Source organism: Camelus ferus, chromosome X, assembly GCF_009834535.1.
Source record: "Camelus ferus isolate YT-003-E chromosome X, BCGSAC_Cfer_1.0, whole genome shotgun sequence".
NCBI lineage: Eukaryota > Metazoa > Chordata > Mammalia > Artiodactyla > Camelidae > Camelus > Camelus ferus.
The window spans coordinates 34,860,772-34,886,836 of NC_045732.1; the positions used below are offsets into that span (position 1 = coordinate 34,860,772).

The 26,065-nt window shown below is 44.3% G+C and overlaps 1 protein-coding gene across 1 annotated transcript; it reads right to left on the minus strand.

Annotated features, from left to right (window-relative positions):
- Positions 1 to 257: 257 nt before the first annotated feature.
- Positions 258 to 25,857, minus strand: NDP (norrin cystine knot growth factor NDP). The gene is made up of 3 exons (XM_006193365.3): positions 25,500 to 25,857; positions 11,130 to 11,510; positions 258 to 1,509 (listed from the first exon to the last, which is right to left on the minus strand). The coding sequence occupies exons 2-3, from the start codon at positions 11,301 to 11,303 to the stop codon at positions 1,282 to 1,284; spliced, it is 402 nt and encodes a 133-aa protein (XP_006193427.1). The 5' UTR covers positions 11,304 to 11,510; positions 25,500 to 25,857; the 3' UTR covers positions 258 to 1,281.
- Positions 25,858 to 26,065: the final 208 nt, after the last annotated feature.

The window sequence follows — 26,065 nt, forward strand, 5'->3', positions numbered from 1 at the left end:
GGCTACTTATTCTTGTCTGAGACTAGTGCTTAAGAAAGCCAGAATGCATCAGATTTTGTGCCCATTCAACAAGCTAAATTCTGAGACTAAAAGCCAAATTTCAGAAGCCCCCACCACCCTAGTATGTTGATTTCAAAAAATGTTCCCATCATGCATTCTGAAACCCAATCTCCGTCTATTTCTGCATCCCCCCACACACCATAGGGGATGCATCATAGTAGGAAGTTGAGTGGGAAAAAACAATCCTTACACAGTCAAAATTTTGAAGATACTCTCTTTTTATTTCAAAACATGGGAATAACTCAAAATTTGAGCCTCAAGGACCAAATTATATTGGAACCAAATGTTCAGAAGATGAGCCAGGCCGCCATTTTGGCAGCAAGCTTCACATGGAGGAGTGGATGTTAGAGAATGATGCTCACGACATGGCTAAAGCTATAGCACACCGACAAATAGATTCATACTCGGTTGTCTAATTTGCATGCATGAGTATAGTGCATTCTCCATGCCACTAGTACGTATATGCCTTTTTCGAAGTCAGTGCAGGATCTGTATTTGTGCAGGTCTTTAAAAGTCTGCTCCCTTACAAAATTCTACCATAATTTAGCTGAGAGAGTCTCAAGGTGACAAATTCTTTATGCCACTTTTACTTCCCCAGAGTCATTTCTGGATACTAATTACGGCTATCAGGAGTTCTGGTATTACACAGGAGAATCTGTTTGTTAGTTATTTTAATGTCAGTTAGCTGGCTGTGAGTAAATCTGGCTAAACATATCCACATGCTTGGTGCCTGGAATTTGAAATCGGTAACCTTTAGCATCAATGGCAACCTTAGACCAAATGACAAGATGAAAAAAAAAAAAAGCCAGATGATGTCCCAGAAAAAATCGAGCTTTCCTGTTTCCCAAAGCAAATGCTTCCCTAAATCTGCACCAAACAGTGACAGCCTGACCTACTCTTGCATGGGGGACCACTTTTCCCAGTAACGCTGAATTGCTGGAACCCAAACAGCACTCAGTGCCAAGGGGGAAGATGCCTGGATCCGAAAAAGAACCAAAAGAAATTGTACCAGGGAAAGGAGATGGGAATGGAAAACAAGTTCCCAGAGTATCTCTGTCAACAAGCATGTAGAGTCTTTATTACTAGAATATGCAGAATCCCGTGGGAATTGCTACATCTTTTTTTTCTTTAATTCTTCTCTTGCCAGTCCTTTCATGGCCGGTTGAACTGCCTCAGCGAGGGGGGAGGCTGTCCCATCCAGAAGCCACTCAACAGCTGGCCTCAGGAGCTGCACTCCTCACAGTGACAGGACAGGATGTACCGGTAAGTGGCGGTGAGTCGCATGCCCCCGGAGCAGCGCAGCCGCAGTGCCTTCAGCTTGGAGGTCTGGGGCCGACAGCAGTGACAGGAGGAGCGGAAGGGCTGCTTGAGGACAGTGCTGAAGGAGACCAAGGGCTCGGAGCGTGACGCCTGACTGCAGTGCCCCTCACACCTGGCCAGGAGTACCATCTAGGGAGAGAAAAGAAGCAGTTACCCCCACGGGGGAAGCCGAAACCTTAGCCAGGCTTCACAGCATCCTCTAAAAGGCTCAAACACTCCTTGCCAATTCTAGCTGGATGAGACCAGTTGCTCTCCACCCTGGTCGCACGTCGGATCCACCTGGCAAACTTGCTTTTAAAATGTCAACATCCAGGTCCCATCTCAGACCAATTGAACTAAAACTCTTTGGAGTATAGCCCAGGCTTTTGTGGTTCTCAAAGCTCTTTAGGTGATGCTGAAGTGCACTGAGGGTTGAGAACCACTAGACGAGACCCACCAACACGATGATATGCAAGTAAAAACCAAAGAATAAAAGAAATTTCTTCAGACAGGTGGTAGTCCACCAGCAGTCCAGTGGTCTCAAACTGTAGAAAGTCACTCCAAATTGCAATCAGGGGGTAAATAAGAAATGACTACAGGAAAAAAAAAAAGGAATTTGTTATCTGCCAGGAATTATTAAAGAAAAGGAACATTGTTACTGAAGAAGGAAAAGAGGCTAACTTATGTGATACTTAAGAAATATTCTGGGCACTACAACTTGAAACAAGAGACTGAAATAGAAACAATACCTTTTGGGCCCTGGAATCACACTTCTGGGCTTATACACTGAAGGAGCCTGAGATTTGCACAACGGCATTTTCAGCATCATTTAGGGCAAACATTAGGATGCATTCATTCTGATCATCTCCATTTCCAAAGGTAGGTCAGGATGATAAATAAAGCTTGGGCTGCAGTAGGAGAGGCTGTGTGTTCTTTATAGTGGCTCTTAACGTGGCTTTAGTAAACAGACTCCTTTAAGTTATCCCCAAAGCAATGGACATAAACACACACTCCATATTTTGCACACAGAATAAAAGGACGGAGCAGGGGCTGATTTATATGTCCCATACATAAATCCTGGTATCCTGGGAGTGGCTGTCATGGGCGGAATATGGTGAGCAGGTTGATTCATTAAACTATATAACCTTATATATTGGGGCACAGTAGGCGGGGGAAACCTGAGATTATTGGGCTACGTTTATATGGGAGGGTCTTGCTTGGTGAATTTCATATTAAGTGATGGAGGAAAAAGTTGTGCTATAATTCCAGACCCCACAGTAAGAACAGACAAAGTGCAACCATTCAAATAAAAATTAAAAGATACATAAATAGGCATGAAATCTTTACCTCGTGGCATTTTAGGAATTAGCAGTTACTATTGAAACTCACCAGCTATTATCTCGGACATCATTCTGCAGGACAGAATTGAATACCTAAGAATTAAAAGAAAGAAATGGCCTGCCCATTTTCCAAAATGAAGAGAAGATGACTTCCAGTAATTATAGATCATTAGCATCATTATCTGAGAAGATGCTGGGATGAATCTAACAATCTCTTAGCAACCGTCAAGAAAATATGAGATACTAGGACACAATTAGCAGGGCTTAGGGAAGAGTAAGTTGGACTAGACCTACTGATTTATTTTCTGAAAGATCACAGAGACAGGGAGAAAATGGCAGCTGGAAGCCATTTTGAAGTTCTTAAAGTCTGATTCTATCCTGCCTGCTCTCCACACTGATAGGGGAAACAAACATGATCAGAAATAGGTTTTGAGAGATTATGCCACAGGTCTATATCACATGGGCCAATCCTTGGTGACCATCCCATCACTCTAATGAGAGAGACAGATCTAGGTCCTCCCAGTCCCTTCTCCCCACCCCTGCTAGTACATGGAAATAACTCCTTGACATCTCTCTTCGGAATACCTTTAAATTTGCTCACCTCTAATCACCTATTAGGCGGATTAAGCAGTTAGTCAAAGAATCACCTCCCAAAATGGAGTCCTTAGAGATCCAGTTTGAGTCTGAATGGATATAGCTAACCTGTGCCAACATACTTAATTCAGAAGGGCAAAGACATGGTGGTGCATCGTACCCAAATGATACACATACGGGTGAACCAAATGCAGACCTTGAATGACCAGGCAACTAGCACTGTCTGTAATGTGACCAAGTCAGCAATCTAGGGCCATTTGTAGAACTAACCCACTTGTGATTTCACTAAAAGTCTTCAAGGTCTCAAGCCCCATCTTTAGCTCATTCTGAAGGAAAAGAACTCCAGCACTCAGGGTGGGGGTGGGTATAGCTCAGTGGTAAAGCACATGCTTAGCATTCACAAGGTCCTGAGTTCAATCCCTAGTGCCTCCATTTTAAAAAATAATAAATAAAAATAAATGAATAAATAAGTTAGCCTAAAAAAAAGAATTAACTTTAAAAAAAAAAAAAAAGCTCTAGCACTGAAGACTCTGGGGCCACCTCCAATAGGTCCCCCTTCCTCAGGAGCTAGACTTTCTGGGCAAGGAAAATGCACAGACATGTACAATAAACACCTTCAGTGGCTGCCCGCGGCCTTCAGAATAAAATCCAAAATCCTCAGCAGACATTAAGCTCCTCCGTGACCTGGTTTTCTTCAGGTCTTTTCCAATCTTACTGTTGGGAAGTAACTGTTCTCATCACCCTCTCTTTATTCAGATCAAGCTTAATTATTTAGGAGTCGATGGAACTGCCCTGAAATTCCCTGCCTCTTGTCTTTGCTCACGTCTTTCCTCCCTCATGAATGCCCTTTTCTCCTGGTTGGACTTAATGAAATTCCCAACTATCCTCCATTGCCGAATTCAAATGCCCTTTCCTCAAAGAAGAGACTATGAAGCAATTTATCTGGCCCTTGACATTCTCAACATATATGCAAATCTCCTCTCTGGGAGAGTCCTAGTACAGTTGACCCTTGAACAATGCTGGGGGTCAAGGGCTCCATCCTTCTACACATTCTGAAATCCACAAGTAATTTACACTCGGCTGTCCCAACCAACCACAGGTCGTGAAGTACTGTAATATTTACAATTGAAAAAAATCCACATATAAGTGGACTCACGCAGTTCAAAGCCATGTGTTCAAAGGTCAACTGTATATAGAGCCCATCTCAAAGCTAGAAACTATATCAAACTCTGGCCCTGTGTGGTGTATGTGTGTTGAAGGGGTAAAGCAGGGAGTTTGGAAGATAAGATCTGTAAATGAGTGACATTAAGGAATAGAAGGGGTTCTACTCTTGATATTCACATTTTAGTCTCTGCCATGCCTCACCTGTGTTACAGATTTAATGAACAGCTTCTGACCTCTTCCAGACCAGAGCTTCTCAAACTGTAATGTGTGTATAAATCAGCGGAAGCTCTTGTTAAAATGCAGATAGTGCTCAAGTAGTTCTTGGCAAAGCCAGAGATTTTGCATTTCTCCTAAGATTCTGGTTGATGCCGGTACTGCTGGCTAAAATCCACACTTTGAGTAGCGAAGCTCTGGACCTTTTAAATTTTGAGGGGCTCCACTCTAGGTGGATCACTAGATAGCGACCATTCAGCTCATAATAATGATGGCAGCTAACATTTATTGAGTGCTTACAATATTTAATCTCATTTAATTCTCATGACAATCCTTGCAAAAGGGGCTACTGTTATCTGTACTGTTATTACATTTGAGGAAACTGAGGCTTTAGAGAGTTTAAGTAAATTGCTCAAACTCACATCTCTGGTAAAATGCAGAAATGAAATCAAACCCAAGTTTGTCTCAAACGATCCCATGGTCTAAACCATTATAATATCTTGCCTCCTGATATTAAGATGTTTTCCCGAGGCATGGGTCAACTCACACCCTACTCTAATTTATTTTGACCTGCCTCTGGGAGTCCTAACCATATCATAACCACACAAGTTTGACCTATCTCTTATGGGCTTCTTGGGACACATCATCAAACTTAAGCAGAGCTGAATCTTGTAAGAGTCATGGCAGTCCTAAGTATCTCTTCCACTGTCGAGACCCTCGCCCAGCTCCATCCTCCAGTGATTTCAGGACTCCTAGGGACTCCCGGCAATTCACTGGATGGTACAACACACTTTCTAACTCCTTAGCCAGTTCACCCTTCAGTTCAATAAACCTTTGAAACTTTCAAATATCAGCTCACCTGCCAAAACACACTGGCCCCCAGTTTACGGTCAATGCACATTCCTCACACGTGGGTGACTTGGCTGTATTTTATTAACATTGCACTGCACATAACTGCTCTTAATGGAGAGCATCCACACTGCTCTGTTATCAGATCAAGAAATGAACTTTTTTGGACAAAGAACCCACGTGGAGCCACACCATTAGAAGAGTGGGTTCAATAGGTGATTATTGTTCATATGACCTTCCATGACTTCTCACGGTTCAGGTGGGTGACAGACACGTTATCTGCTTTGGGTCCAGTTTAATTTTTGCTATCTCATGTTTCCCCAAACAAGCGGCTTGATGCTAGAAAGCTAAGCAACTTCTCCAGGAACCCCCTTTGGATCCCCCCAAACTTGGAGTCACTTGGCTCCGGTCGGATGTGAAATCTAGTTCCTTCTAACATGAACAGAGCTGCTGGGTCCAGAGTATTTGCTCAAGGATAGGCTCCTTCGTGTTCTAATCTGATTTCCACGTGCTGAGGCTAAAAGAAGTGAAAGGACCTTGGGCAATAATAAAAGAATAGTAAGGATGATGATATATAACACGTATTGAACATTTACTAGGCTCCAGGCACTGAGCCAAGCCCTTCATAGGCAACTTAATACTTGACAACGATTTCAAAAGGTAAACTCTCCCCACTTTCCAAATTAAGAAATTAAAAGGCGGAAGATAAGTTACCAGCCTGAAATCACATAGCTATACCATAAAGGGCCAGAATTCTGAACCAAGACAGTCTGGTTTCTGAGCACTCTCTCCTAACCGTGGTGCTACATTGTTAAGCCATGAAAGTCAGCCTTTCGAGCCCTTGAGTTCCCGAAGATGCTAATGTCGGTCATGGGCAAGTTCAGGCTACACTGGGAGGGTTGTAGCCAGCTGTGATTCCTGGGTCCAGACCAAGGATTACACCCAGAGACCTCAGACTCCCGCTCTCTTTGGTGACCTACCACAGTTCTTAGACAGTTTTGTCTTTGCTGCAATACCCAACCGTCTTCCAAGTGAGAGAAAACCCAAACACAGCTGGTTCTCATCATCCCTTGTTGAAAGACTCACCATCTCCAAAGCCACTTTCCTCTCCTGTGATGTGGAGCCCTGTGAATTCCTGGCTCAGGCCATGGTCTCCATCAAAATCGGAATAATCACCCACCTGTCCCATCCTAGAATAGAGTTTTGGCTATTTTATCTCAGCTGAGTGAGAAATATACTCTGCCTTTTTCTCAGCACTGAACACTGTGTATCCCTTATTCCGTGACATCCCTTGAATCACCTCTCTTTTTCCTCAGGAACAAGATTCACCTCTGCTTCTCCCATGCTTCACCTCACCAGTACCCTCAATAAATGACAGTTCAGTTCATCTCCAGAGACCCAGATCAACCCCTGAAGGGTCTGTGCCAGGCTGAGGGCATCTGCAAAATGGCAACCAGGGGAATGAAGCAGTCGGGGGAGGAGGTGAGAGCTCCAATAAGGTGGGTGGGAACTCTGCAAACCCCAACTGGAATCTGGTCCCTTCACTCTGGTCACAACTCAAACTGACATGAAGAGGCTTTTGCACACAGAATGCTTCCCTTCCCTCTCTCCTCCATTTACTTTGTAAGCACCATGAGGGCCAAAACGTAGTCTGTGTTTTCTTTGACTTTTGTGCCTCAAGTCCTAGCTCAGTGCCTGCATTAGTAGGCATTCAGTATAAATGTGTTGCTTTCTAAAAAATCAAGTCATATCTGCCAGGTAGTCAATTGGGTTATAAACTCAATATTACCGACCTCCACCCCCGTCATTTCTTCTATGAAGCTATGAGCTTCAGGGGCAGCACCAGGAGATGGCTTGGGGTCCTAAACACCCCTCCCAACCCCAAGGCTTGGCCCATGGCATGACAGATTCCCTTTCCTCAAGGAATTTCCCCACGTTTTGTCCCCAGGACCCTCCTCCTCCTCCTTCTCCTTTGTGGTCCCCCTTTGGGATCCCCACCTGTTCCTGTGGCCCTGCAGAGTTCAGGCAACCACATACCCTGGTTCCCCTCTCCTGGCTCGGGGGCCACCATCTCCCACTCCTCACCCAACTCAGACTTCACAAGCCTGCCCTGCCGGTTCAGTGTCCCAGCCTCGGTCCTTTGAAAGCCCGTCCCTGGCCCAAATCCAGAACACACCACTTCTGGTCCCTTCTTCCACTCACCTGGGAAGGGAGGTCAGACAGCAGGATCTGTTTCTCTTTGCTTTGACCTCTCCACCCCGCCCCGAGCATCCAGCACAGTGGCTTACACTTACTTTGCCCTTCTGCATGCTCCCAACCCCTGCCAGGTTTCTGTGTTTAACAAGAACCGCAGTGAGGTTCATTTTCCTAATCCTTTAAGGCTATAGGAGATCCCAATAGTTACTGAGGTTTCAGTGGTGACTGAAATAGAAAAGTAAGTCTAAACACCTGTCCAGTTTATAACTTCATCGTCAAGATCATACTATCATTTAAGTCAGACAAAGACAAATACATATGACATCAGTTATATGTGGAATCTTAAAAAAAAAAGATACAAATGAACTTATTTACAAACCAGAAATAGTCTCACAGACATAGAAAAAAAAGCTATGGTTACCAAAGGGTCTGGGGGAGGGATAAATTAGGAATTTGGGATTAACAGATATACACACTACTATATAAAAAATAGATGAACAACAAGGACCCACTGTAGAGCACAGGGAAGTATATTCAATATCTTGTAATAACCTATAATGAAAAAGAATCTGAAAAAAAATCTATATGTATAACTGAATCACTATGCTGTACACCTGAAACTAAGACAGCATTGTAAATCAACTATACATCAATAAAAATTTAAAAAAAACAGAAAAAGATCATCCTATCATTTATTAATGTCTATTATATGCCAGAGAGCTCTTTTGTTTGCTCTTCTACCTTTACTAAAAATTTCAGGGGAGATTATCAACGAAGCTGCCACTCCTAGCATCTTTTGTACCCAATCCTATGAAGTGTTGCCACTGAAAACTGGGCACATCTTAATCTGTGGCCACACTGACCTCCTTAGTACTAAGGACCACTGCGACCAGTCTTTTCTGCCTGACTCCATCTCAACCCTTTCCTGAATTGCTGGATGATGAGTGACAGGACCCCAGGGCTGGCCAGCTGCAAGTTCAGAGCTAGGGGAAACAGACAATCTCATGGAAGGCTCCCAGAAAAACTTTCACTATTATTTCTATTTTCTGCAAAGGTTGCTGAGTAGAAATCATTATTTTCAGCAGACCAGAAGTTGAGCCTGGACTTCGAAATAGTGGTTCCTACATTCTATTTGCATTTCTCCAATAGGAAGAGCCAAGTGGAAGATGAATGAATTGAAAGATGAACGCTCCAAGGCAGACATTGCCACTTCCGGGCTAAACAATGTTGAGGAATCTACTTAATACTTCCTTCAGGTTTCAGTTTTCCTTATCGGTAAGATGGGAATTATAATGCCCTCCATCACAGGATTGTCAGCAATGATTAGATCATATAGTATGAGGTGCCTGACACATATTAGGTGTCTAAGCACATGCTCTTCCTTCCCTGAGCCTGGATCACACGTTCCCCGAAGCCAGACACTGGATAAACGGGAGTCGGGTAGCATTAACAATCGACAGGCAAACAGTAGGCATTGTCTAGTAAATAATGGCCTTTGAACATCATGTTAAGGGGAAATTTTTTGCCTAGAGGAAAAATCTACCCTAGTCTCCTCTTTTGAAAAACCTCCATGGGTTATTGTTGAGACACAGGCTAAATGTTTTATCCCAACTCTGTAAAGATGTACAATTTCGTTAAATGAGACCCGTTAGAGAGAAGACCAGCCTGAGTCTGTGAGAATGAAGAATTATAGAATATCTCAAAATGAGAAACAGTTCTCGTTCCTGGATGCATAGAGAAACTCTAATCCAGAAAAGGTCTGGGTAGTTGAGATTCTGCCAGGCATATTTTATGGCCAGGGAAGAAAAGTTTATAATTACAAGCACCATGTACATAAAACTATTGCTATATTCGGGATAGTTTGGGATGTTTGAAAACAGATTGTTCCCATGAAATTACAAACATCTCTTTGCAATCACAATTTTGTGCTATTTATCACGGTATTCTGGCAGAAACAGAGGTGAACAAAGGTAGACTAAAGTCTGTTTCTAGGATTCGTTCTCAAGCACTGTGAGTTTGTTGTGTTCCAGTTAATGGTATCTCTTATTTGACCTTTCCTTAATTAATTGCCGAATCTTTTCAGATTTTTTTTTTTTTTTCGTTTTTACAGATGCTCCAATTTTTCTGTTCATCACATTGACACATTGCTCTCTGTAGGGGGAGCAGAAGAGAAGCTAATAATTGCTCCAGTCAGCCTTGCTCAGACCTACATTTTCTGAGCAATCACAGTTGTAAAAGCATGTCCTATCTTTCTTCTCAATTTGTTTTAGTTATTTTTTTTCTAAGAAGGGATTGCAGTCTTGCAAAAATGTATCTTTTTTTTTTTTTTTTTTTTTTTTTTTTTTAGTTCTGCAAGTACAAATAAAGAGCCAGGAAGTTTCGGTTAAAGTGATTGACCCCAAATTCTGATCCCCCTAAACTAAAAGAAGCCATAATCATTGAGCTATAATCAGAGGAGTTACGGAAATTTTAAAGGCGGACGGAAGTCATGTTTTTAAATGGAAGGGAGAAACATTAATTTCTATGGTCTCAATTCTAGTGGTTGATATTACCAGAACTTCTTAATTATACTGGTAATTTAAAAAATACTTGCCATATGAGAATGTTTAAGTGGTTTTAGTCTCGAGACTGAGAGTGAAAAAATCTCTGCGGTTGGGTTAAACAAATTCTTATTTGCCAAATGTGGGCAAATTTCACTTATGTGACTGGGGACAGCGACAGTCTCCCTACTACGTGCCTCCCTTCTGGGTGGTCCATGTGGCTGGCCACTCTTGGCGGCCTTTGAAGCATGGCATTCCTTCATACACCCTGTCTCAACCCTGAGACATCATTTTCCTGTGCCAGGAATGTACAACCCATTCCAAATCAGAATGACTTGGATAATCAAGGTAAAACTGATCAATTATCAAGTTGTCATTTATCTTTTGAAATCATTTTGACATAAACATGGAAGGTAGAGAAAGGCATGGACCACAAGGCTGGTGACCAACTATTTTGCTAGGAAACTCTTAGAAGAGTACGTTTCATTGCTCAGTCATATTTCTTGGATTCCCTTCCACTTGCAGACTCCACTTTTCTTTCTTGAAAAAGGCCACTACCGCCTATAAATCTCACAGCCCGCAATGAAACACATCCCTCTCACCTTGTGTCTAGCACCAGTTTGATTGTGAGAACCTTCCAGCCTTTCCTATTGATTTTGAGCAGCCGGAAAAGAGAGAAGCTGGCTGGTGTGCCCCACGGTCAATTAGGCGGTTTTACTGACAAAAGTTCAAAGCCTGGTGGGAAACCCTAAAGGCATGATTCTCTGCGGGGCTGGCCATATACCTCAGGTTTGGGCTGCGATCAGAGTTCTCCATCCCCCTGACAAAGGAATATGGCTTCTCTCCTGTTTCTGGAACTAATGCTTGATCTTACCTTTGAGCTACACTTGTACAACGGATGGCTGATAGAATCGACGTAGTGGTGCCTCATGCAGCGTCGAGGGTCGGAGTCCATCATGAATGAGCTGTCTGCTTTGCTGTCCGTATCTCCCATCAGCGCCAGCAGGGATAGCATAGAAAAGGATGCCGCTAGTACATGATTTCTCATTGTTGTAAGGGAAAACTTCTCAAGAGGAACAGCAGAGGGAGGCAGAGGACTAAAAATTGGAAATGCCTTCGCCTCCTAGGATCCAGTTCCTTTCAAGGAAAGGGCAGGATCCGGTTGGAGCTTTCTGGTTGTCATTGTCCTTTGTATGACGGAGTTTGGTCTTACTCTTCGCACTTGCCATCCATCATCCCAGTATCTGCTGCACAGCTGGAATGAAAACAGAAATTATTTTCCCCAGAGACACCCGGAAAAAAGAATGGAACCCAGGAGGTATCGAAGAATCTTTCCATGTCATTTTGAGTGGCGTATATTGGTTTCTGCAGTGTCATTAGCATAAGTCGTCATCCAGTTCATGCTCCACCCCCCCACCATAGCTTATGGTACATATTTATAATCATTTGGAGGTGGACACAATGGTTTCATGGAAGCACATGTTGACTTTAATTGCTGGAGTCCGTGTTCCTAGGAGCAAGGATAGTTTGAACCCATAGTAAAGATTAAACATGTGGTTCTGGCCACAGCATAACTGAATTGGGTGGTCTCATCCTTATCCCTGGCTGTTGGGGGCGGGAGGGTCTATTTGGCTTCTCAGTAAGCTTACAGGGCTACAGAGGAGGCAAGTCAACACTAAACGAACACAGGCCAGGTCCCACAGGAAGGAAATACGTTTCCCAAGTCCAAGTCCAGCCCACCCATCCACCTAGTTTTCCCCTTCTGCACTCCAGGCTCGTCCTGTTTTTGTTTGAAGCCCCGTGCCTCCCAGAATCGATGACAAACTGCATCTGAAATACACATTCTGTTAACTGGCTTCCAGTATGGTTAAGGCAACACATGTGTATTTGCTAACAGACCTACGCATTTCTGAAGAGCCTTTGTAAAGCCCCGGCACATGGTATAATTTGAAAAAGTAACTGGTTGTTGGAACAGAGACTTATCATTAAAGTGGGACCATGCCATACCTGAAATTTGCTTTGTTCTTTTAACCATATACCTCTTGGAGAAAGGACTTGAGTCCAGAGATCTCGTCAAATCACCTCCCTAACCACCTTCCCCACCAGGCATGACCACCATGATCGCACAGGAAGACAGAGAGTATCAAAAATATTTTCAACCATGTAGGAAAATTGGGGGATGCCATTACATCTAAAACAAAAAGAACATGATACTTAAAGCTTCAGAAAAAACTTTCAAAGATATTTCAGATAAAAGTGTGATTATTTTGCTTCCTAGTACAACTTTAAAAAAAAAAACCAAAAACTTCCTACTCAGGGACAGTCTGAATACAGAGGACAAAGCATTGATAAGACGAAGATTAGACATTCAAGTCCATATAAGTCAATGAGTTTTGCTCTAATAGAGTGACCCCAGCCCCCTTAACATCAGTTAGCTGTCTTGCGATTGTCAGGCAGGGGATCCCAAGTGGAAGAGGGTGTGTGATGTAGGGCTGTTTCAGAGCAGAGCATCCCTGGCAATGGCAAAACCTCAGCATGTGTGTTGCAGGGAAGCCTTATAAATTGCAGGGAGGGCAGGGAACAGTATAACGAGGGGAGGGGACCCACTTGGACTCTAGCACTGCCATTAATTAGCTGGGGGACCTTGTACAGGTCATTTAAACTGTTCCAGCCCCAGTCTCCTCATCTGATGAGTAGGGGGGTTGGAAAGGAACAGTGTCTGCAGCCCCCTCGTGCTCTAAAATGCCAATGTTTTAGATCCTTATGGATCCAGGTACCATCATCCCCATAGGTAGGAGATAATCCCAAAGTCAAGGAGACTATATTTTCATACAACTTTGCACTACTTTCCTTCACATGTCTGCTCATGGCAACAGCTCATGAAAATCGATCCAACCTGAGCCTAAAGCTCCAAATCAGCAAAGGATGCAGAAGAGCATTTTTGTTTTCTGTTCAGCTATGTATCCTAGGTTTTCCGATGCACACGACCCTGAAACTCAGCAAGACTTCAGCCCAAAGAGCCAGTGCTTTCTTGGGTTCCATGTTGAGAGGCTGCAGTTTTACTGACCATTTCCTGGTTTCAATATGACTATATTTTCCCCAGTGGTTATCTATCTCTTTGAAGCCTTAATTAGTCTCAGGAAAAGAATTTATTAGATTTCTCCTTTCACCACTCCAGTCGACAGATATTTCCCCCAGGAGCCAATGGCAAAGGGATGAAGGGAAACAGCAGACATTCCAGTCCTGACCCTCCCTCCCCACTGCCGGCAACTTCTTTTCAGAGCCACGGTCGGTGGGGGGTATGGGTAAATGAGCAAAGCAAATGAAAGGAAAGCATGCATACAGCACAATGGTCAAAACAAACAACATCATCAACAGGAAAACCCTTTCTGTGTGTCTGTATGGTTGTACATGTCGGCATTTGCATCTTCTCCCAAGAAAAAGAAACATAAATGAAGATGGGCACCATCGCTTATCAGAGAGAAATGAAAATTAAAGTACTTTGAGGTACTTTGTGCAACCAGTCAACCTGACACAAATTACAAAGTCCGATCGATCGTGCACCCTGTTGGCAGGGCTGTGGGAAAACAGGTTCATGTTGGAGAGAGTGCAGTGAAAAGTGGTGCAAATTCGGTAGAAGCCAATTTGGCAACAGCTATTCAAATTGAAAACGCGTATGATTTAGATGCAGTAACTTCACTTCTGAGAACTAGGCTCCATGGGAGATCACACAAGCATATGGTTATTCACTGGTTATCAGAGCGTCAACTTGGAAACAGCACAAGATATCCATCAGTCGGGGACTGATTAAATCTACAACATTCATACAATGGAATACCACGCAACTCTGTGAGGAAGGATGCAGAAACTATTCTGATTTGTGTTAAAACAAGGAGGGACAAGAATATATATTTGTGTTAATTTGTTATTTACATGGAAAAGCTCTGGATGGATACTCAAGAAACTATACAGTTAGTTACCTGTGGGAGTTGGAGGACAGACACGGGAGAAAGACCTTTCACTGTATACCTTTTAAAAATTTGTAGATGTTTGAACTTGTGAATGTATGACCAATTCAAAATTTCATTAAAAAAATAATACCTTCTCTTTTGAAAGCTTGGCTTAAAAATAGTAATTCAGTTAATAGATGTTTAATGTTTGTACCAGTTTGAGCATTTTAATAGTATATGCTTTTATCCCTCATAAATATGGGAAGACATCCTTGTGTCTTGGTCAAATAGTCCTCCAGGTGGACCATTTTGTTCTTGTGCACTACTGCCACCTAGTAGCAAAATTCTGAATTGCAAGCACATTTGAAAAATGGTTTTTCCTGAAAGGTGAATAAAATACTTACTTTCGCAAGCAAATGTTATGATGTTGATACTGATAAAGAGGTAGTTAGTGTCACACAAAATGAAACTTTAATATCTGATTTTCTCTTTAGGGATGATAAGCTGAACCCAGAAGTAGTAATAAAGATAAAGTATAAAAGAATGACAGAAGAAATATTGCTTCACCACTAATAAGAAATAGATTTTTCATTTCAACACACTCATAAAGCAGGATGTTTTTTGTTCAGTTGTTATATTAAACTCTGAAATGAGAATGCAAGCAATCATGTAAATACGGCATAGAACTCACAGACCCTCAAGACATGAAGGCGTGATCCTTGCAAGATAACATTGGAATTAATGCCTTAAGCTTTCAAATGGAATGAACCAACACTGCAGTGCTGAAGAAGACATAAATATAATGCTCAAGAAAAAAGTGATGTTAAGTCAAGTTGCCTTAGCATTGTGTTGGTCAGGATGTGCGCAGCAGAGAGCCCGGGGAAGTGCTCACAAAGAGGAAAACCAGGAATGGAGGAAATTGACATCCCTTCGAGATCCCCGTTTAACGGCAGCCTACGGGCATCTACGTCTGCCTTGCAGGAGCTCCTGTCACTGTTCTCAAGACAAAATTAATTCTAATTTGCTTTAATTTTTTAAAAAGCCACATAGCATCAAAATCAAATGCTGCCTCTCAAGACTTGGAACATCAGCCCAGCTAGTGATGGACTGAGAGAGAAAAGCAACTCTCTTGCTGAACTCAATAGACCCAGGCTGCTCCGTGTGCTGGGGACAGTCTCCGAGACATGGACTTGGCCGATGTACAGAGCCCACATTCTAATAGCTTCAATGTGGAGCCTCTGCCGGCAGGAGAGGCACGTAGGCTGGCGTGCCCGACTTTGGAGCTACCCTCCAAACGATACCAGTGGAAAAGAACAACTGGTGCCCAGATTTCCCCACCTGTCATCCTCAGCGAAATAATATAGCAGAGCTTACAGTGGGCCCAGCCTCCTGGGTGAGAGATTGTGTCGTGTCCACAGATCAGCTCACTCTTGGGCTGACCTTCTGCCTGGTAAAGGGGAAAGTGCTGGTTTCACACAAGTGATTCCAGCAACAGGCTAAGACACGTGGCATGTGCCAAGAGTGGCCTTATCCTTGCCCTGCTTGCCAGGCAGGGGAGGGCAGTGCTCGGTATTTGTACATCACCCCCTGCCCCAGTCCCGGGCTGTTTTCAGTATAATACATACAGGTATTGCCCCACCCCTCTGCCATGGCTTCTTTCTACAAATATCCACTTCACACATATTCAATGAGCACCTACTATGTGTCTCCTTTTGCTCTAGCAGATAAACATTAACAGCCAGGGGGGAAAAAAAGGTCTAGTTTAGTTCCCTCTCCCAGCTCACTACATCCACAAGCAAAATGTCTCGGCCTGTTGTCTGCCTGGGTGATTTTGAGGACACACTGGTGAACTCCCTTAGCATCTAATTCATAGGCAACAACCATTGCATCATTTCTAAGAAGATCAAGTTAAGCAAATCAAATATAATGACTTTGGAATGACGTCAGGGTGACAGATAGAATTATTTGATATTTACTGTAATTTAGAACAATCATATCAGGCGTGGGTAAAGTAAAGATGGCAGAACACAGAGCCTCTCTCCAAGGATTTGCAAAAACAAACAAAACAACAACATCAAAAACCCCCAGAGCCTTAAAGGTGGAAGAAAGCTTGCCCCTAGATAACACGTCACACTAAGATTAGAAAAGCAAGAAACTCGAAGTCTAATCAGAGAGTGTGAAATGCTAAGTAGCTCCTTCACAGGAACTTAAAGAATTCCAACTGGATCTAGTCAACGAAATGCCTGGGAGAATAAGTCAGATGCCTCTTCCCAAGGCACTTAATTTATAAACTGTAAACAGCAATGTTGAATTTTATAAAGCATCCCGTGCGCTCAGTGAATGGTTTTTGATATTATTTCTATCTGGCAGTACATCAGTAGCAGCCAAGAAGCCAAGCCTGGGCTGACTGAGAGGCAGCGGTCCTGACCGTGAACACTGCCAGCCCTCCAGCCTGCGGGGGGGGGGGGGGGGGGGGGGCCACCCGCAGGTATCTCCAAGGATGGGCAGACACAAGGTCAGTGGGGAGGGAGCTGTTCTGAGGTGGGGGAGCGCGGGAGGCAAAGCCTGCCCCCATAGTGCCATCTGAGGAGAAAGACGACACCGTTGTGATTTAATAACAGTTCTCCAGTCTGGGATAGTCTGTCTTCTCCCAGCCTGCATTTACTAGGCGAGTGTGGCCAAACTCAGCAGTGACAGTGATGGAGCAAAAAAAGAGATGGGGGAAGCAAAAGGGAAGGAGAAGTGTAGTCTGGGAAAGGAGCAATAAATCACAAGCCTGGGATAAAGAGGGCTGTGAAAAAGAAGGACTGGGAATAGAAGTAATTTCTGGCCACCTGTCAAGTGGCCCCACCTGTGTGTGTGTCCTTGGCTTGAATAGTTGTAGTGTCTGGGGAGGGACTGGTGTGGGAGGACTGGACCTTGAGACTGACTGGAACTTAAAATTCTGATCTTTCAGGAAATCCAGAGGAACTGCTCATTGTTATCCAAACACCCACTTATCTACAGTTTTCATCGCTTCCTCCCCAAACCCATTTCTAGCCTCTGTTGTTAGTATCCCGGTATTTTGCACCCATTTGTCAGAAATATTGGATCACTATTCTACAACCTTCTGGAACTGGAGGAGCATTTTACTGCTGTCTGCTCTGGTGACAGGAAGGCGGCTCCACGGAGCTGCAAGCTCTGAGCCCTGTGTTCCTGTCCTTGGCTGTGCCATCTTGAGTAAGTCACTTGCCTTCTCTGAGACTCAGTTTTCTCATCCACAAAATGAACGGATTGGTCTAGATGGTTCTATGGGTCTACCCACTTCTAACATTCACTCACTCTACCCACGCTTCTCAGAGTACACACCTGCTTCGGGGCTATCTATTCCCCAAAGAAATACTACGAGAAGAGTTCCTGTCTTACTCAAGAAGTTAACAATTACAGAAAAGTCCAAATGAGTTCTAATGTGGTGCCTGAGCCAAAATTTGAAGGCCAAGCTATAGGAATCTGCCCCTTGAGGAGGCTGTATTGGTGCCCTGAAATAAAAATAGCCCTTAATAACCAGTTAACTTGGTGTTTGAATGTACTAATATGGTTTATAAATTAATAACGTTTTGTTAATAACAGGAAGCAGTTAGCAAGGATATTTAACCAGTTCCTATTTTCTTAAAACCGTCTTAAAATGTATAGTGTTCCTTTACAGTTTCCACCAAATGGACAGAGGAGAAGGGCTAAACTATGGTAGAATAAAACTTCCTCCATTTGATGATGACGATGACACAGACTTGGGTCTAAAAGAGCTGCCCATTGGGTATGGCTCTGGGATCCTGTGCTGGGCTTCTAGGGGCTTCTATAGTTTCTATGGAAGGACTCCTGAGTTCTTAATGGCTGACATCACTAACTGACTTTCAGAGAACAAGCCTTACATAAATTGCAAATGACCAAGTCTGATTACCCAGGTGTCAAGCAGCAGGATACGGCTGAAGTCTCTTCCTCTGGGGGTTTGGATTATTTCTATAAACCTACCACTTCACTAAAAGCTGTGACTGATACAGTGATGAGCTGTCAGAAGATGCTTACGGGTGACCTATCTGCGGCACCAAAAATCAACAGTAGTCCTAAACATGGAGTCCCCTTCCATCCTTTCATCAACAGAGAATAAAACTAGAGAGAGAAGAAGCCACAAAAGAAATCACAGAAGGGAAGGAAGAAGGACAATCTTTATGTTTAAAATCTGCCACTGCCCTTTCAAATAGCACAATTCTAGAAAGGGAAGGGTCCCTTCAGTTCATCCACTCTCTCCTAGGAAGGGGGTTTCATGTGAAGAATGAGACACACTCTACTATTCACCTTGTGTAAGACCCTTTGGACAGAAAGCAGGACAGTTCGGAGATACCCAACCCAGGGGACGCAGTCTCGCCAAAACATGCATGTACCCTCTTCCCATGGAAAAGAAAAGGTGCCCAGGTGTCCTGGGGACCCTGGTGCTGATTTCATTTGACACTGGCTCTGCTGGCTGTGGTATGGCCTTAGGAGAAGGGAGGTGACCAACGTTAGCTCAGGGTGCAAGCTCCCTTTTACCCTGGAGCCAAATGAGTATGTTGGTTTTTCTTCAAAGTGTCCAGCAAAGTGTTTCCAAAGCTGCATTTGAATCTCCTCACCCACAAGAACGTTTTGGAATGGTGGGTAGTAATCTCACCTAACAGCTGTAGCTCCCTTAGTTAGAAATGGGGCATAAACCATAGGCGCAACTCCGTCTTTCCATTCCCCATTCAATTTGCCTTTTTCTGCCCAATGGTGGGACTTGAACACTGAATTCAATCCTGTTGCCATCCAGAAGGAACACTTGTGGACACAGACTCATGTCAAAGGGGCACGGTTAGAAGAAGATCACAGAAAAATGAATCGAGTTGTTGCAGGAGACCTGGTGATCCAAAGACGTAGCTCAAATATGTGCGGCTTAAGTAAAGCAAAATCCAGGCAGAAAAACAAAAGCCCACTAAGTTCAGTGTTATTAGTAATATATTATAATAATGATTATAATAGAATTATACTAACATATAATATTAGTATAATGTAATTATACTAGTAATTAGTGATATAGTAAATGATGATTATAATATAATTATACTAATATATAACATTAGTATAATATAATATATTAGTAATTATATTAGTAATATATTACTAATAACTCCGAACTTAGCGGGCTTTTGGTTTCCTGTCTGGATTTTGCTTTACTTAAACCATGCACACTCAAGCTACATCTTTGGATCACCAGTTCTCCTGTAACAATTCGATTCTGTCACTTTTGGATTTCCAACCTCCAAGAAAAAGTCAAATTCTGAAAAGAAGTAATTTCCCATAATTAGGGGAAAATCACAGAAATGTATCAAGTCCTTAAATATTGCCTGGCGCCGTAAAGAAAAATCGGACTTTGATTAATTTCTTTGACTCTGCACATCCATATGGGGAATGGGTGTGCCTACATTGTCTTAGAGTTAAGGAAGGGGGATATTGTTTCACTGGAAGGATTGACCTCCTTTTCTTACGTCAAGTAAAGGAGGCAACCTCAGAGTTCAAACCCCTCTTCCTGGGAGGGAGTAGGTGAAATTAAGGGAAGCTTCCCTTTCTGAAATTGTGCTATTTGCAAATTTCCAGTGACAGATTTTGAACATCAAAAATAATCCTTCTTCCTTCTCTTTTGTTCCTTCTCCCATGGCCTGCTCTGTTCCTACTTGTATTCCCTATTGATGGAAGGATGGGAGGGAACTCCGTCTTTAGGGCTATTGTTGGTTGGTGGCACTGCGGAAGGGTCAGCCCTGAGCATTTTCTGACAGTTCATCAGCTTTCTTGAATGTATTAACCTGTTGCCCTTTCATTTTTAAAGGATATTGCAATTGGTTGGATCACAGTTTAAAAGAAAAAACTGGGACTGAGCCAGGCCTTGGAAGAGAGAAAAGAGTATGAAAAAGTCTTCGCTTTTGTCAAAAAACAAAAAGAAAAACATATCTACTGCAAATCTGATAGAGCTGAGTTGAAAGCTGTAGTCAATGTTCACGTGCCGATTTGGACATCAGGGTGAAATGGACTCTAACGGGATGAATTCCTGATTCTAAGCAGGAGGGATAAATTGCCCATTCTTTGAATTTTCTGAGTCAGCAGTCTTTCTAACAAAAAAAGAGTTGTCCCAGATTCTGCACCCCATCCAGGGTGTTAGGCCCTGACTATTGAAAATGGGTCTGGGGGTGTGACTCTTAGCAGTATGTGCTCACCCGTTCAGACTCCGAGGAGGGGACAGTAAGCATGAATGGCACCAGGCAAACTATTACCAGACCCACGAGAAAAGAGCTTTGCAGATGTGAGAGCAGCTGGCACCAGGAAGAATGCCATCGGCAAGATCTTCCTCAGAAACCCAAATGTGTGGGTGTGTGAATTTGCAGCATGCAACCCGCATAGCCAAGCCAGCACTCACTGTGGTACCAGCCTCTCCCATCCCGCTGCATGCGCGGGCACGCGCACGCACACACACGCACACGCTCACACACACACACACACACACACACACACACACGGGGGTGGGGAGTGGGCTTCAGCAGGATTCCCCACCCTTTGTTTTCTCTTGGGCTTAAACACAGAAGTTTATGGTGGGCACTACCAGCTGGAATGTTGCCACTGGCAGGGGCAGACAGGAAAATAGGAATGCTCTTAATGTCCTCCCAAAGAAAACCTTTGATGGACAAAAGAGTGGTTGTATTTTTACCCTCTCCCTTCATGCTGCCAGGCGTCTTTAAATAGATCTTCTAGCCTGGGGACTTGTATGGAATAATTCATATTAAAACCCAAGAAGTGGCAGAGGAGGGGAGTTGGTTCTTTCTTCTCTTTCTTTTCTTTCCTTTCTTCCCCCCCCCCCCGCCCCCAACCCCACTTCTTGTCAAGTGAACAGGAAAAGACTCATTTTAATTCAGCTGTGTTAAAATTTTCCTTTTGGGTGTTTTTAATGAACTTGAGTTAATTTGGAAAAGACGACCAAATCCCCCAGGAAAAGAAAAGGAATAGGAAGCTGCATTGTCCGCTGCTCCTTAATACCTTTTGGTCCCAAGGACATGAGCAGCATCTCTGAAGGATGCTGCACAGAGGGGGTTGCATGAGGCTCTTAAATGGGAACGTCTAATTGAGAAGTCCAGTTCCTTCCATTTGCAACTCAGAAACCAATCTGTTGTTCTACTGTTTAAAGAAAAGGGGGGGGGGGAGAAAAAAAGAAAAAAGTCCTCCCCGTCTCCCCAGCCCCATGCATTTTTAGTTCAGCTCAGCCCAGGATCCATTTCTCCCCTTTCCCCCTTACGAAATGGGTTTCATAAAGACACTCAGGCCTGCGCAAACCAAATTAAAAGTCCCATCTCTCCTTCTTTCTCCTTGGGAAGGGAAGAACTGACCGAGCAAGGGGGCGGGGGAGGGCCCAAGGACCCAGGGAGCTTTGTTTCCAAGTTGCTTGTCTCTCTCCCTGAAACAGAGAATCACCACATTTCTCTTAATGTAGGCCGGAGTGCATCCAGGCGTTCCCATAGCGCCCCCACCCCCAGCCCTGGGCCGGAGATGTGCGGGTCACTGTGATGGTATGCTTGTCCCCGCCAACCCGGGTCACTCCAGCCCTGCTCCCAGCCGCCTAAAGGGCAGCGGAGCCATGAGGCTGCTCCTCTCTGCGAGGGGGGTTCAGGCTCGGGCGCTCCAAGAAAGACCCCCCATCCTATCAGCCGGGCCGGCCGAGGCGCTGCCAAGAATGACATCCTGGGAATACTATGGAGATGGGGAGACCTCCTGGGCTCTTGTCCCCGGATGGAACAGGACCCAGGCTGCCTGGAAAACAGGCAGAGCAAAGAGCAGGCGCACAATGGAAGGAGCTCAGGCGAAGGGAGAAGGGGGCGGGGTGGGAGTGGCGGAGAGCAAAAGAAAAGAAAAGCCACATGCCACCCAGGAAGATTCCAGGGAGGGCGGGAGGAGGTGGTGGAGGAAGGACTTGCAGGAAACAAGTGCCCAGACATGGCACTGCCAGTCTAGCTGGATTCTTTTCGGAATTAGATTATGCGAAAGAAAGAGGGGAAATATATAGCCTGCCAGCTGTTCAAAGGCTTACAACCTTGCTTTTATTGTCTGGGTAAGTTGGTGAGGTGGGGCATCAGAGGAATTCCAAACATACCATCCCAGAGAAATTTTAATATGTTCCACAGTGTCATACACGAAGAGGAAATGACAGCTGATCACAGCCAGGGCCGGCCACAGCAATCGGCCTCGAAGCTCACCCACCCTCCCAGGGCCTAGCTTCCCTCCTCCGCTTTATCACTTCGCAGTCCTGCCACCTGCCGCCCCATCCCTTCTGCTCCCACCGGCTTGCCAGGGGGCCTGGACATAGTCGCCTTAGCTGACTGTCATGGGAAGAGTTGAGGATGGGCTCGAAGGCCACTGGCCAGGGAGCTGAGGGCTGGCTAGGGTGAGTCAGGCACCCCGGGGAGTCAGAGGCATTTTAATCCAACCATGGCGGATTAGCTGCTGATAAGGACCAAATCAAGGACTCTTGTGATGCCGTCTTCAGGGTTTTGTTTTGTTTTTTTTTTTCCTCAGTAACCCACCCAAGTCAGACACCCCACGACTAGATGATTTAAATGCAACCCTGTTTGTTAGTGGCTCTGATGGAGAACCGGGTTTGGGGAATGACTTTGGGCAACCTCTTCCCGGGGGCCCCTTGAATGGAGGCCAGGCCCAGAGGCCATTGGTTTCTGGCCCCGGGGGTGGGGCAAGTAAGTGGTGGGAGATGGTGACAGCGTCTTCCTCTGTGCGTGTTTCTAATTCAATGACTCATCAAGTGGCCCTGATGGCAGCCGCTGAGTAGATGACTCACAGCCATCCCTGACAGAGACAGCACGTGGTCCTTTCCAAAGGGTGCTCAAGGGAGCAGAGAAAGAAGAAACTGTCTTTTCTCCAGGCTTCTCCTACCCAGGTGGGAAAGATCCGGGCTGTGCTAGCTGTGAGTGACGTGTCCCCAAGAGCCAGTGACACAGGTCTAAGGGGAACCCCTTAATCAGAAATGGAAATAAAACCCATTGATAAGCGACAATCATTTCAAGTCAATCCAGGTCCCAGCAGTCATTTGAAATGGTTCTTTTTAACAAGGAACTCATTGATCAGTTTACCCATTGGCAGAGTCCATTTCAGTTCCAACATCTAACTGGAGATGGCATGTAGACTGAAAATCAGGACTAGCATAATTTATCCAAAGAACGGTGACATGAATAATTAACCAATAAGAATAATAGTATACCTGAATTGTGAGTCCTGAAAATACAGTAAAAATTGCCGACCACCATTGGCGGCTATAATTCCGAGAAACTCACCACATTTGTCAAGGGCTGAGGAAAATAAATGAGTTGGAAATTGTTAAATGTATTGAAAAATGATTTATTCTCCCCTTGACAGTGTCATTGGAACTCAAATTAAGATTGAAAACTCCACAGGCGTGTTTCCATCTGTGGGTGTCAGCTGTTTGGTACACAGTGGTCAAGAAGACCTGAGCCTTTTACCTGAACCAAATGTGTTTTAAAGTAAGTGATGCAAAACATTGCATTTTGTGCTCAGACCCTCTCACATAATGATCTGAATAATAGTTTAAGACAGTTTTGTTTTCATGCAGCTAAATGCTGCGTTTAACAGTAGTGGTTTCAAATTGTATAACCATAGAATCCATGGTATCTTTTCAAGCTTTCTCAAATAGTGACTATCCCAAAGTTGTAAATTAGCTCAATTCAAAAGCCCAATTTTCATTCAACGCGGTTCATCAGGCTAGTTACTGGAGAAAATCAGAAAAAAGTACCTCCTAAACCACATTCCCACTCCACAATGATAATTGGTGGCTAGGACCCTGAATTTACTTTCAGGAGCCAGACTAGTCAGAAGAAAATGGGCAGATGGTTGCCTCTGGTCTACACACACAATTGAGAAGCATCTTGCAGTCCCCACTGTATTTGGTAGGCACCTCCAGCCAACTCCGCCTTTTAGGCATCTCTAAGTTTTCAAATGCGCCTGGTATCTTTAATGTTACTTGTTGGAGCAATTTGCCAATGCCAACGCCTTGGAATTAAAATACACTAATAACAGAAACGAAGAGACATGTTTCATAGCAACCGTATCTGCTATTGATGATTGTTACAAAGCAGAGAACGTGGGACTCCCAACTTGCCCAATAGCTTCCTTTCCCGCACCTGAATCTCAGCAGAGACCAGGCAGGTTAACCTCGGCTCCTCGATTACAATGAGCCTCAGTTACAGGGCGTTCTGAGTCATTAACATTCTGTACACAGTCAAACTTCCCGTTCCCCAAGAAAGAGTTATGCCCAGGCCTCCTACAGCCCAATTGTTCATTTAAAGAGAGAACTTGTATTCAGGAGTTTGAAAGAACCCTCCGACTATTCCTCAGGTGTTTGTAGAAGCCATTGCTACAGGTCCTGGTCCCTGTGCATCCTTTCCCGGTCACTGCTTGGACAGGGGAGCATCGGTCAGGCTGCAGGGACAAGCTGACTACTAAAAATAACCCTTTGCAATAAGGCCAAGTCAAACAGCATGCATTTCCTCAGACTTTTTGCCCAATCAAAATCCTATAGTAAACCCATCCTCCTCTCTCCCCAGCGCTCCTGACCGCATCTATGGAAGTGGAGTCCTTGCACGTTGGGAGAAGAGTGCAAAGGAACCAGATTCCTGCAAAGCGTGACACAGAAAGCTAGAAATAAATGTTGCCTATTGTTTGAAGTCATTCTAAGCACTCCGGCAGAGCCCTGGCAGGCGATCAGCAGCATACAGAAGTAGTAATAAAAGTAAACAGTGCGCTTTTAAACTCGAAGGCTTGCCCGCGTTAATAGTGCCCCCACTGTAGCAGGGATGAGGGCGGTGGGAAAGATACCGGGGCTCCACGAATCCATGTCGGCGAGTAGCTGCTTCTCATTCTCCTTGCACCGGGTCAAATATAAGAACCATTACAAAGTTACATCTAACTACGCAGAGAGTTTGAAAATCAAATCTCTTTCAGTCAAACCAAAAGAGATTTTCCAGCCGCTCTGTGAGGCTCCCCTGCTCTGTCACAGACTTCAAAGACCCGTTCATTTAAAAAAACACAATGCTAGCAAGCTACAGATTAATGCAAATTAAATTAATGCAAATTTAAGTGGTATTTAAAGGTTGTCTCTTTGTCTGCGAGGAGGATGAAATGCTCGGTTTGGAAAGAAGTAATTTCCTAGGCAAGCCGTCAGCGCTGTTTTCCTTGCTTACCTTGGGGGAAACGCAGGGCTCCCTTCTCCCCAGACTTTTCTGAGAGCTAGAAAGAGGTCCTGTTACTTCCAAATGCTTTTGTTCTTCTGTCCCTCTGTCACATGGCTTGCCTTTTATATTTGCAACACACAAAAGTTAGGACTGTTGTTTAAGCGACACAGGGAGAGAGAGAGAGAGGGAGAGAGAGAGGGAGAGAGAGAGAGAGAGAATGTCAAATGGAAAAGTGCCATTGCAGTCATATATCAATCAGGCGTGCGGCCGCAGCAGCGCACTAGCAAATGGGAATGCCACGGAAATGTGAGGCGCTCGTTATCGGGGACTCACAGCCGCTGCCCACCGCTCGGCTCCCTTCCACGGAGCATCTTACGATGGGAACAGCAGAGAAGAACAAGGGCAAGGAAGTCCTCCCCCCCCACCGCCCCCACCCTCCGCCCCGCGCCACTTCTTCTGCTTTCTTTCTTTCTTTTCTTTCTTTCTTTCTTTCTTTCTTTCTTTCTTTCTTTCTTTCTTTCTTTCTTTTTTTTTTTTTTTTTTTTTTTGGTGTTTTGAAAATAATAATAAGGGGC